This window comes from Balaenoptera borealis, assembly GCF_965194805.1.
Source record: "Balaenoptera borealis genome assembly, chromosome: 1".
NCBI lineage: Eukaryota > Metazoa > Chordata > Mammalia > Artiodactyla > Balaenopteridae > Balaenoptera > Balaenoptera borealis.
This window is the reverse complement of record NC_138860.1, coordinates 182,263,426-182,276,615: the sequence shown is the minus strand read 5'-3', so window position 1 is coordinate 182,276,615 and position 13,190 is coordinate 182,263,426. Positions and strand designations below refer to the sequence as shown.

Here is a 13,190-nt window from a genome sequence, read left to right as displayed (position 1 = left end):
ACCATTTTTAAAATTTAGGTAATATTTACCTACAGAGAAATACTTAGATTTTAGGTATACAGTTCGTTGAATTTTGACAAACTAATGTAACCAGCACCCTAATCACAATATAGAACATTTCTTTCACTCCAGAAAGCTCCATTATGTTCTCTTCTAGTCAGTTTCCTCCCCTTATAGGCTCCAGTATTCTGATACTTATAGGTTAGTTTTGCCTAATTTTCATCTTCATGTAAATGGAATCATATAGTATGTCCTCCCTTGTGTCAGGCGTCTTTCACTCGGTGTTTTTTAGATTCATCCATGTTGTGTGTATTAGTTCATATGACTATTATTTTGGTTTCTTTAATGTCTTATGCAGCGTATCTAATTGCCAAAGACCATGATGATGGCACTTTTACATTTATACATTTGAATGTACTCACATTTACGAAATAGCAAATAAAGGAGGTTCTTGTAACATACATCCATCTTACAGCAAGCAATGTTTTCTCTTTGCTAATTTTCCTGCTTAGTATCCATCGGGTAATATAGACAGACTAACAGTAGTTTGCTTATAATTTATCTGCTTTAAGGCAGAGTGTGTTTTAAAGGAAACAAAAGTAGAAGAGGAAAAGAGGGGTAGTAGCGCTCTATTTTATTTCTAGGTAATAGGATAATAAGGGCAGTGGGGAGGGGAGGGGTAGCATCATTTATCTGCCACACTGATTTAAATTGAAAAGGCATCATCTCTGAGATGATGTCTGCAAATACATTATTTCTTTTTTATATATATATAAATTTATTTATTTATTTGTTTGTTTCTATTTTTGGCTGTGTTGAGCCTTTGTTGCTGTGCGCGGGCTTTCTCTAGTTGCGGCGAGCAGCGGCTGCTTTTCGTTGTGGTGCACGGGCTTCTCATTGTGGTGGCTTCTCTTGTTGCGGAGAACGGGCTCTAGGTGCGCGGGCGTCATTAGTTGTGGCACGTGGACTCAGTAGTTGTGGCTCGTGGGCTCTAGAGCGCAGGCTCAGTAGTTGTGGCGCACGGGCTTAGCTGCTCCACGGCATGTGGGATCTTCCCGGACTGGGGCTCGAACCCGTGTCCCTTGCATTGGCAGGCGGATTCTTAACCACTGCGCCACCAGGGAAGCCCCAGCAAATACAGTATTTCTTTACACTAAATTTAGGTGAAGAAGTAATCTTTTCTTCAGAGAATAGAAAGTAAACGTAATTGCTCATTTTAAATGATCTTTAGCCATCCTTTCTGCATCTCTTACAGTTGTATTTTGAGAAATTGTTCAGTGTGGAAAAATACTAATAAAGAATGAAAATATAACAGTTTTTAAGATTTTGCCCGCTGTTGTTGCAGAGAAATTTTCTAGGGTCCTGGTGGAGCAGCAGCAGGACCGAGCCCGGAGAGAGCAAGAGAGGATTCGTCTCTTTTCTGCGGACCCTTTTGATCTCGAAGCTCAGGCAAAGATAGAAGAAGATATAAGGTAATGACTCCTTTGCCCAAAGAGCAAGATTTAGAGAATCTGGAGTTCCCAAACTCCAGGTCATCTTGTATTTGTTGGGCATCTGCTTTGAGGTAGATTCCTTATTTTGCATCTGAGGTAGTAGCTTCGGTCTTCTAGTTTATTCTCTCCTCTTCCATTTTCCTTGCGTTTTGATTCAACGTTACAAAAATACAGCTACCTAACTTAATGACTTTCTAAAATTTTGATAAAGACTCCCTGACTAGCCCACAGCACATTATTAAGGCAACTCCAGGTAGATGACCCCAGGACTGAGCAGAAGCCCCCAGTTTGGTGAGACTACTAGGCTGGCTACTCACACTGATTGGACTCTCTTTCCTTAGACATAATGCATGAGCCCTGATTAAATCCAGGGCTGGGACATGACTGAATTAGAGAGAACTGTACAAAGAGGAGCCTTATAGTCCTAAGTCCGTTTTCCTTCCACAGTTCTTGTACTGGCCTCAGCAGATAAACTGACTGCAGGACTGGTTTCCAGCTCCAGATTCTCTAATGCTGTGGTTCTCACCTGGGGCAGCATTAAAGTCATATGAGAAGCTTTTAAAAATGCGGGTGCTCAGGCTTTACTCCCAAATCTGATGAATCAGAATCTTAAGGGGTGGGACTGCCCTGGTGGCGCAGTGGTTAAAAATCTGCCTGCCAATGCAAGGGACACGGGTTCAAGTCCTGGTCCGGGAAGATCCCACATGCCGCAGCGCAAATAAGCCCGTACGCCACAACTACTGAAGCCCGCACACCTAGAACCTGTGCTCTACAACAAGGGAAGCCACCGCGATGAGAAGCCCTCGCACCGCAACGAAGAGTATCCCCCGCTCGCTGCAACTAGAGAAAGCCCGCACACAGCAACGAAGACCCAACACAACCATAAATAGATAGATAGATAGATAGATAGATAGATAGATAGATAGATAGATAGATAGATAGAATCTTAAGGGGTGGGGCCTAAGCAGGTACAAGGATGCTAGTGCCAGCCTTGGTCCCCTTACTAGTCACAAGCAAGAAGCTGTTCGGTCAGTCCCTTTGAATAAAAGAACAGTTGCTTTCCCCCATCCCAGATTCGGTTTATGGCTAATTGTGAAGGCCTTAGTATAACTAAGCACAGTAACTGTGAGGCTGCTCCTTTCAGGGGCCTGATCGTCATCTTTGGTTACTTAAATGAAGCCTAACTTGGTCATTATATTACACTGTTAACTTGGAAGTCAAATAAAGGGTTTCTTATTTCTCTGAGTACATTTGAAATCAGAGAAATGTAAATACACCAGAATCAATTGATAGCCCTAAGCCGTTCACTTGTGTTCTTGTCTGTATAGTGTTCCCATTAATCGTATTGGATAATAATAACTATCTTTGAGAAACATCTCTCTAGTTAAATCTACGCAGAGAAATGGGATGATATTTGCGTTTTCTGAACTAGACCGCATTGCAGCTATAAGTGAGCCTGACATAACTCTCAAGAACAGTTGCATTCAAGCCAGGAAGCAGGAGGGGTGGGCGGGGGGCAGTGGGGAGGCGTCATAGCCAAACCATGACACCAAGCTATTGGAAGAGAGGTGAAACGAGGCACATCCACAGGGCTCATGTTTCTTCCCAGGGGTGAGGTAGGGGAACTGGGACAATGCATGTGTTCTTTTAAAGGAGAAAACCTTGTGCCTGTAAAGTGACATAGAGCCCAGGGTAGCCAAAGTAACTGGAATTATTTCAGATGATTTTTTGCTGAAGTGTATCTTGGTTGGAGTCAATGTAAGGCCAGGAGTGCACAACTAATTTTAGGTTATTTTTAAATTTAATAATGTGACCTAGGAGAAAAGCTGTGTAATTGTATAGAATGCCTATAGCAGTTTTATTTGGTATGCTACACCAGTGATTACACAGGGTACATGTACACTGAGGTATATAGTAGCTTGCATATTTGCCGGGCTAAATTAAACAAGTTTACCTTTGACTTTCTGAGAAATTTAATATTTTATTATAGACTGGCTGATAAAGCCATCAGTACAATTGAGCTAAAGTATTATTACAGAAGGGACCGGCGCTACAGTTTAGAATAGAGGTCAGCAGACTTTTTCCATAAAGAGCCAGGTAGTGAATATTTTAGGCTTTGCCAGTCGTGCAGTCTCTGTCAGTAGCACTCAGTTCTGCCAGTGCGGTGTGAAAGCAGCTATGTGAATGGTGTGGATGTGTTCCCATAAACAAACAGTGGGCTGTGGTTTGCCAGCCTCTGGCTTACAGCTGTAATTGATCCCACCTTGGACCCTGTTCTGTAATTGTCTCAGTCTTCAGCAAAGTTGCCTGGCCCCAACCCTAGTTTAAATTAATGTTTGTAGTGTTTGATAATGTTTTTAGAAGAGTTGGGGAGGAAGACATGAGATGCTGGAGTAAGCTGGAACTCCGTTTTATGTGCTTTGCTCATGTGAGAATTAGAATACATTCAATTTTGAAGAAATGTTTTGATGGACCAGGTGAACTATGACACATATGTGTGTGTATAGCTTTCTGAGTGACAGCCAGGTAGTTAGATATTTTTGAGCATCTGGTCTTACCTTAGCACTGTGTACTAGATGCTTTATACCTCTCAGCGATCCTATGATAGAAATTATTGTTCCCGTTTTACAGATTAGAAACTAATCTAATTTTTTACAGATTTGGAAATTAAGCAGCAGATGTAACACAAGCAGTTGAAACATCTGCGTATTATATTTGCAAACTATTTTTAATGCAGTGGACATAGGAAATGTACCCAGATACCCAGTAAATCCTCAGTTTAAATTGGAGCATTGATGAAATTCTGATATTCTACAGGATAAAAAGGGTTGTGACCCTTACTCTCCAGAAGTTTGTTTTCCTGTTTCTGAGCTTGTAAAGGGAACATAATTGTTTTTACATGAAGGTGATTTGTATGCCTTTAGATTTTCTGCCAATTATGTATCTCACTTCCTCCTACTAAATCACATATTTCAGGATAGAGCACCAATTTCCATTTCCATGACTCAGCCGCTATAGTTGGAGCAAAAGATATGTACAGGTCTGTTTTTAATATTGTGACTTTGAAACAGATTGCTTTTCATGGAAATAATGCTTTTAGTGTGCCTGGTTTTGGTTTGTTACAGGCAACAGAACATTGAGGAAAACATGACAATAGCTATGGAAGAGGCTCCGGAAAGTTTTGGCCAAGTAGTGATGCTTTATATTAACTGCAAAGTGAATGGACATCCTGTGAAAGCCTTTGTTGACTCAGGTGATGTCTCCATCTTTTGTGTCTTTATCTCTACATCCAACATTCTGACCTGACACAGGGAGAAGGGGAGACTGGTGTCTGTTAAAGATGGCAGTAGTCCTTTGGACAGCTGACTAACAAGCCCAGGGGTTATTGTTTCACTTGCCAATCTTTTCTTTGTAATAGGTTTTTCTTTAATTATTTCTTAACCAGTTTTGTATTTTGCAGTGTCTCCTTTATCTTCCTACCTCCCCTTAATTGGCATCCTAATTTCTAGGATACCTCTATAAGAAACAGGAGTAAATGGGTTTAGAATAAGGAGCTATAAGAAGGAGGCGTGTAGAGTAGAAGTCAAACATATTTCAGCTTGGTCTGCGTGCCAGCACTTTACCGGGAGCTGTGAGGAGTATAAGGGTGTATGGGGCATGGTTCTTGCCCTTAAAGAACTTAACAGCCAGGTCAGGAGACCAGAGTTCCCCACTTGAGCATTCAGATAATGCCTGTACTCACTGGCACCTTTTCTCTCAGTAACAACACTTTGCTCTTGAGTAAGACCACACAGAGCAGCACCATGTGAGTGTAATCGAGTGGTCTTGTGCCTTCATTCTAGGTATCTCTCTTGAGGCCATGAGATAGAGTGTGTTCCTAGAGAAGTAAAAACCCCTGCTCAAGTAGTTTTCTTCCACTCGTTCATCCACAAATACCTGAGCACATGCTAGGTTTCCACTGTTAAGAGTTTGTGTCCTGGGCTTCCCTGGTGGCGCAGTGGTTAAGAATCCACCTGCCAATGCAGGGGACACGGGTTCGAGCCCTGGTCCGGGAAGATCCCACAAGTCGCGGAGCAACTAAGCCCATACCCACAACTACTGAGCCTGTGCCCTAGAGCCCGTGAGCCACAACTACTGAAGCCCCCGCGCCTAGAGCCCGTGCTCCACAACAAGAGAAGCCACCGCAATGAGAAGCCCACGCACCACAACAAAGAGTTGCCCCCGCTCGCTACAACTAGAGAAAGCCCACGCACGGCAATGAAGACCCAACGCAGCCAAAAATAAATAAATTAAATAAATTAAAAAAAAAAAAAAAAAAAAGAGTTTGTGTCCTGAGATGCATATATTCCTGGGAGGAGTAAATCTGCTGATTATTTACTGTTGAGTGCTATGTGCAGGACCTTGTGCTGAGTGCTTGGGGGTAAGACTGGAGCTTCATAGGGCTCCTATGAGTGAGAGAGAAATTCATAAGAGACCCTGATATAACACTCAGCATTTATTGAGCCCTTACTGTGTGCCAAGCACCATGCTAGGTGCTTAGTATATCATCTTCAATTTTATTTAATCCTCAGACTATCCCTATGAGCTATGTTCTATTATCCCTGTTTTACAGATGAGGAAACTTAGATATAGAGGGGGGAAATCACTCTTCCAGGTATACAGAGTTCCTGAGCAGTAGACTTTGGATTCAGCCCCAGATCTGCCTGAAGCCAGAACTCTTAACCACTGTGCAAAAGCCAGATGCGTGTTGGATGAACATGAAGACCACATTCTCACTCTGACTGGGTCGCTCAGGCGTGGCTTCTCCAAAGAGACGGCGTTTGAGCTGAGCTGTCTCCATGGGTAGAGAAGATGGGGGCTTTGACCTGAGTCTTAAGAAGAGGCAGGAGAGCAGTGAAAGGGACCCTTCTCATCCTGCGTTTGCAGACTTTACACCAATAACTAGCTTATGAGGAGTGGAGTGAGGAGGGGGGAAAAAAAAGAATTGCCTTCCCAAATTCCCTTTTCCTTCATTATTTCTGGGCCTTCTTGACTCTTAACCTTCCTCAAATGCCAAGAGCTTTAAGTGCCCATAAAGTGTAAGTTATCTGTGGGTAATATGAACAGGAAGTGTTGGAATTGAATGAGAGGAGAGATCACTGGGAGAGGACAGTCAGCTGGGGAGGAGATGGGTCTTGAGCTGGGCCTTAAAAGCATAAGTAGAATTCAAAGAAATCGAAAGTAGAGGAAGGGGCACTCTACAGGAGGGTCAGAGTGAGTAAGAGACAAAGGAGACATTCCTCTGGGTAAAGTGGAAGGTTTAGAGCAGTCAGGCTGTAAGGCTGGTATCTAAGGCTGTTTGGGCTGCCACAACACCATAGATCAGGTGGCTTATAAACAACACAGATTTATTTCTCGGTTCTGGAGGCTGAGAAGTCCAAGATCAAGATGCTGGCAGAGGGACTTCCCTGGCGGTCCAGCAGTTAAGACTCCACACTTCCAATGCAGGTGCGGGTTTGATCCCTGGTGGGGGAGCAAGATCCCACATGCCCTGCAGCGTGGCCCAAAAAAAAAGATGCTGGCAAATTGGGTACCTGATTCCTAGTTCATAGATGAACATCTCCCTGTGTCCTCACACGGAAGGGGAGAGGGAGCTCTCTGGGGTCTCCTTTATAAAGGCACTAAATCCCATTCATGAGGGTTCCACACTCATGACCTAATTAATCACCTTCCAAAGGCCCCACTTCCTAATATCATCACATTGGGAATTAGGTTTCAACCTGAATTTTGGAGGGACACAAACAGTCTGTAGCAGCTGGAAATAGTTGGACCAGGGTGAGGTGGGATCTGAGGCTGTGGTGATGTGGGTTTGAAGATCTTGTAAACAGTAGGAACCTTTGAGGACCTTTGAGCAGATGAATAAGGGATCTGAAGAAGGTGGTATTTTAAGAAGATTGAAGGCAGTGGCAGTTCTGGAGTATTCTGTACCCCTAAGGATCAGAACTATTTCCTTGCTTTAAACTGTATATCCACAGAGAGGATTGGAAACCAGAGAAGTTGTCCGCTAGCTAGAGGGATAGAGTGTGAGCCAGGTTAATTGCTATGGTTAGAAGAAGAAAGGTCAGAAATTGCCCAGAATTTATTAACAGGATTGGAACTGAGTTTGAGAGTTGGGAGAAGGCTATAAGAAGAGGGGTCGAAAGTGAACAGTTGCCTGTGTTTTATGGTTGTAAGAAAAAGAATTCCATTGGCAAGGAGAGAAATCCGAAGTGAGAATTATTTGGGGAGAAAGAGTGTTTATACCTATTGGCTTTGAGATAGACATGTCCAGACACACAGGAATGTGGAACTAGATTCTGTGGGAGAGATTAGGACCCTCGATAAAGATTAGAGAAACGTCTGTCTTCTGCACAGGCTGACTCCAGCTCTGTGGGTGAGTGTATGTAACCAGGAGAGAAAAGACCTTAGTGCCCTCTTCCTGATAGGAAAGAGGGTCTAATTGTTGGAGCAGAGAATGGAGAGTTCAGTTCTAGTTTTTTGAGAGACTGCATGATGTATTTTTTAACTGGTAAATTAGAGTGTCCCAGAGTTTGAAATAAAAATAACTTGGTAAGATGTTTAGAGATACTCAGTGAAAACTGATCTGAGGGTGCAGTAGTGCTTAATTGAGTGTTTCCATCTGTGGACATAGTTTGACCTTTTGGAAATCCTTTCCACGTAGTTTTGCTTTCTGTTTTTTTAAAGTTTTAAAATATCATTTAATTATTACATTTAAACAATATTATTTCCCTCAATGTGAAGTTTCTACACTGTGTTTCAGATTGCAATGTAAAACTGAAAGTTGAACTAAGTGTAGCAGGAAGCCCGCTAGGTAGGAATAATTGTACACAGACAGAAGCTTGGGAGTATACTTGCTTTCTGCCCTGTTCTTAGTGCTGCATTTTTTTATCTTCCCACACATGTGGATTTTGTCTTTGTTATCTGATGTTTCCCTCCACCTCCAGGTGCCCAGATGACTATTATGAGCCAAGCTTGTGCAGAAAGGTGTAATATAATGAGGCTGGTGGACCGTCGGTGGGCAGGGATCGCCAAAGGAGTGGGCACCCAGAAGATTATTGGAAGGGTACATCTAGGTGAGTGCAGGGCACTGAGAGTCTTTGTAGGGTAGTGGACTTTAAAAATTCCTTTTGGATAGGGGCATCTGATCCAGCACGCTCAGTCCCTAGCAATTTTAAACGCTATAGTCTATCAGAGTTATAATGTAACATCGTTTAGCTGGTTACAAAAGAACACCAGTCCCCTATGTACCTCTGTTTCCTGCTCTTTAGAGATGATCCCTTTCCACTATTTTAGCTGATTTCTTGTGGTGCTTACCTCCATATTTCTAAGTAACACATTTATAGTGCTATTTACTGACAGGACTATGTAAATACTGTTGAGAGCTGAGCCATGTAATTGAAAAAGATTATTTTTCCTTTCATGTCTAGTATTTTTTCTCGAAATTTTTGTCTTTTGTATGTGTGTGTCATTCGGTTTTTTGGTTGTTACTCATCCCTAAACACTTACCTAGTGTGTAAATCTCCCTTATACACGTCATCCTATTGAAGATGCTTCTTCCAGCCGGGACTAGGGGTTCAAGGCTGCTTCATAGCTGCTGTTTTGGAATCTGGGTCCTGAAGGGTGCCTTTCACTTCCGTCTTACGTTGGATGATACGGATCCCATACTTTTTTCTTTTTTTTGCACTCCTTGGTTTATTAGAGTACATCTTCCAGTAACTTTCTGAGAAGAAGTGCACAGGAGTAAATTGAGTCCTTAAATATCAGAACACGTCTTTTTTTCCAACATTCTACCCATCTGACTATGTTGAAAATCACTTTCTGTCATGATTTTTGTCAGTGTGACTTTGGAGAAGCTGGCCGCTCTTCTGACTCTTGATCTTCTATGTGTCAGATTTCTTTTCCCTTTCTGAAGCTTATAGATCTTCTCTTTGACCTCAGTGTTTTAAAATTTCACAATGATGTACTTGGGTGTAGTAGATCTCTTTTCATCTACTGTGCTAGATACCTTTCAGTCTGGAAAAATGGTTCCGATAATGATTTCCTCCCCTCTGCGATGTCTGTTATTCAGGTAGGATAATCTACTATCATGGACTTGTCCTCTAGTTTTATTTTCTTTCTCTTTCTTTCATTGTGTTTTGGGAGGTTCTTAACGAGATTTCCTCAACTTTGTCTTCTAACCTTTCTTTTCTGTTTGGTACAGTTTTCTTTCATGTTAGATGGTTTTTCTCAAGTGTCTGGTGATCCTTGGCGTCTGCTCATATTTGAAGAGTGGGACACCAAAAGGCTATTTGGAGGATTAGTTGGGTGGGCAGCCATGCTGATTGTGGGTGATCTGGAAGTTGGGACAGAGAAAAAGGCTAGAGTCTCAGTAAGCTTCCATTTAACCCCTCTAGTTTTCATTTTGGTGCTTGTTGTTGTATCTCTGTCTTCCTTCATGCCCACCTCTCTTACTAGAGCCTCTGTTTCAACCTCTTGAGAAAATAAACCTCTTGTCTACTGTTGGGGTGAGGCGCTAGTCACCTGGCTGAGCAGAGTGCAGGAGAGGAGCCCCGAGGTCCAATTGTGCCTCCGTAGACCTTTAACCAGTGCTCCTGCTTTGGGCTCACGCCACCCCTGCGTGCAGAGGTACTTGTTTCAGCGAGCTCATCAGCCTCTTGGGAGTTCTGTGATGTTAAAAAGGGTTGCTGCTTAGTTTTCCTTATTGTCATCTGCTTTCTAGTTCCAAAACTGTGTTTCAGTTATCTCTTCCATTATTTTTGGCCTTATTAATCTGTACATTTTAGAAGGAAAACGACTTTTTATTGTGCTTTTTTTAGGAGTAAGTTAAGTTAAATACATGTGTTCAGTCCTTCGTCTTTAATCAGAATTGTTCTTTTCTTTGTTTTTTTCTTTCATTATCCATTTAATTAGTTGCTCATTGTAGCGACTTTTGAAAGTATAGAAATGTGAAAAGAAGCAAAAGTGATTCTTTTAGGTGAGAATCAATCAGTAGTAGCATTTGGACATATCTCTTTCTGGCATTGTTTTCTTATAAAAGGTGATCATATAATACTATATAGAATTTTTATACTTTGCTTTAAGAAAAAGTAAGAGCATTTTCCAATTGCCATTATAAATTTCATAAGCATCACTTAAATAAATGCATAGCATTCTGTTGTATGGGTTTAATGGTCAACCTTTGGGATATATTTTTCTGTCAGTATTTTGTCATTGTAACATGGAAGTGCATTTTTGTGTAGTTTTGTGCAAACTGATTTTTTTTTCCTTAGTTAAAATTCCCATAAGTGAACCTACTAAATCCAAGATTATGAATACCCTTCAAGGCTCTTGATATTGTTAACTGGTACCAATCTAGTTTCTCCAGCACTGATTGAACATTCACCTTAATTTCCTTATACAATCAAGTATTTTTAGTTTTATCCCTTTAATTTGCAGATAAAAAAGTGGTTTTTTTACTGTAAATTACTTTTCTTTCATTGCAAGTGGTAGTTTTTCTACCTGTTTTCCTCTTCATATCTGTTTCATTTTTCCTGTTTTAATACATTTGTCTATTATTAGAAGTCTCCGTGTTTTCTATTATTGATTTCTATAGAATAAGGATAGTTTAAATACCTTACCTCTTATGTACTTTCTTACACACAGTAGGACTGAAATTGGGTAAGAATACCACAAACCAGTTGCTTCAGAGTCTGAGTTCTTAGATTTCTCATGGTTTTTAGTGAGAAGATAATAGGAGACAAAAAATACCAATCCCTTGTGTCCTTCTTTTGGTTGCACAAGTTGTACCATTTTGCAACTTTGGCTATGATAGGTATCAAGAAAACCTTATAACAATAAGGGTAGTCTAAGTAAAGGAGAGCTACACCATGGATAGGAAGTTTCAGTATGTTGGAGGTGGTAGTTCTCCCACATTCGTCAACAGAGTCGTTGTAATACATTTAAAACCCCAATAAATTGTTTTGTTTTGTTTTGTTTGTGAGACTTGATGTGTTAATTTTAAATTTTATGTAGGCCCTTTATGGCAGGAGTAGTCAAGATACTCTGGAATAACTTCCCCTTCTAGATAATATCAAGACCAAAGGACTAGAACAGAAGCAGACCCATGCTTAACATGAACCTTGATAAATGAGAGGGGAAATCTTATGGAGCAGTGGGAAAGTTTCAGGAAATGTGCTAGGACAATTGGGTATGCATGTGGAAAAAATAAATTGGAAATTGGACCCTGTCTCACATCACACACAAAAGTCAATTCAAGGTTGATTAAAGGCCTGGATGTGCAAGGCAAAGTCAGAGCTTTTAGAAGAAAATATAGGAGAATGTCTTGTGTAGGGAAGGGGTTCTTTAAAAGATACGAAGGAAATTATTTGATAAATACAGCCGATTAAGATTAAGAACTTTTCATCAAACACATCTTAAAGAAAGTGAACAAACTAAGAAAGAACTTAGTAACATGTATAACTAATAAAGGATTCATATTTAGAATATATATGTATTCTGTGTGTTTGTGTATCCTCCAACTCAGTAAGCAAAACTGGTATATAAAAAATTGCAGAAACATTTGAACAAGCACTTTAAGAGGAAACTCAAATGGTTAATAAGTGTGTGAAAAATTGCTTTATCTCATTAATCAGGGAAATAGAGAATTACTTGCCAGATTTTAAATCTAATAATATTGAGTGTTGGGAGAATGTGGAACAATGGGAACTTTCCAAAAACCCCTGGGAAAAAAAAAAAAAAACCTCTGGAAACATTTTGGAAAATAATTCAGCATCAAGTAGAGCTGAGCTAATATCCCCTAGAACCCTGTATGTTTTTAGAGTATACCTTAGAGAAACTCACGGCACACCAGGAGACAAGTGCAAGAATGCTCACGTTAGCATTGCTTACAACGGCAGAAACTGGAAGCAACCCAAAAGTCCCATAGCAGCAGAATGGATAAACAAATCAGTGGTGGTGTCTTAGACATTATAGTACTTACTCTTAGGGGTGGTATAAATGAAAGAAATATAGTCACGTGCACCCACAGGAATAAAATATCTCAAAATATCTTTTGGGTAAAAGAAGCAAGTCATAGTTCAAAACCACAAAACTAACCAAAATGTTGCTTAGAAATCAGAAAAATGGTAAGAACTCTAAGAAAAGATGGGAATGATTAACATAAAAACCAAGATAGTTGGGAGGGTTGGAGGAGGCAAAGAATAAGCTATGATCAGTAGGACATACAGGAAACTTCTTAGTTTTCTGTTTCTTAACCTGGGAAATAGATGCATGGGTATTTGTTTTATTATGCTTTATACTATATATATACAGTATATATATATATATATATATATATATATATTTCATATACTTTTCTGCTCATAAGACATAATTAATGACAAAGTCTTTTTTTTAAAAAACATCTTACATATGAAATAAGAGGAGTAATTGAGGAAAGCGGCAAGGCAGGAGACTTCAAGCAAAGAAACTTGGTTATAACAGGCAGTAATAAACAGTTTACTTCTTGGAGCTTAATTTAAAAGGTTTAAAGTGTACTGATTTTATTTTCCTTTTAGAAAGCCTTTTGTAAGTGTACAGGAAGCAGGTGGTTAATATTGGAGGAATTGGTCTTGATCTTTTTTTTTTCTTTTTTTTTTTTTTAAATTCTTAATGCCAGCT

The 13,190-nt window shown here is 40.3% G+C and overlaps 1 protein-coding gene across 10 annotated transcripts in view; it reads left to right on the top strand.

The window, feature by feature from the left end:
- The window catches only part of DDI2 (DNA damage inducible 1 homolog 2), a 42,708-nt gene that overhangs the window by 13,069 nt on the left and 16,449 nt on the right, over positions 1–13,190 (top strand). For 8 of the 10 annotated variants that reach the window (XM_082381053.1, XM_082381050.1, XM_082381047.1 and 5 more), the window contains 3 exons: positions 1,346–1,472; positions 4,619–4,746; positions 8,477–8,605. In XM_082381053.1, the coding sequence (XP_082237179.1) occupies positions 1,346–1,472; positions 4,619–4,746; positions 8,477–8,605 (384 nt within the window). Of the gene's footprint in view, positions 1–1,345; positions 1,473–4,618; positions 4,747–8,476; positions 8,606–13,190 lie in introns of those variants that run through there. The other 2 variants (XM_082381049.1, XM_082381054.1) reach the window with 2 other exon arrangements.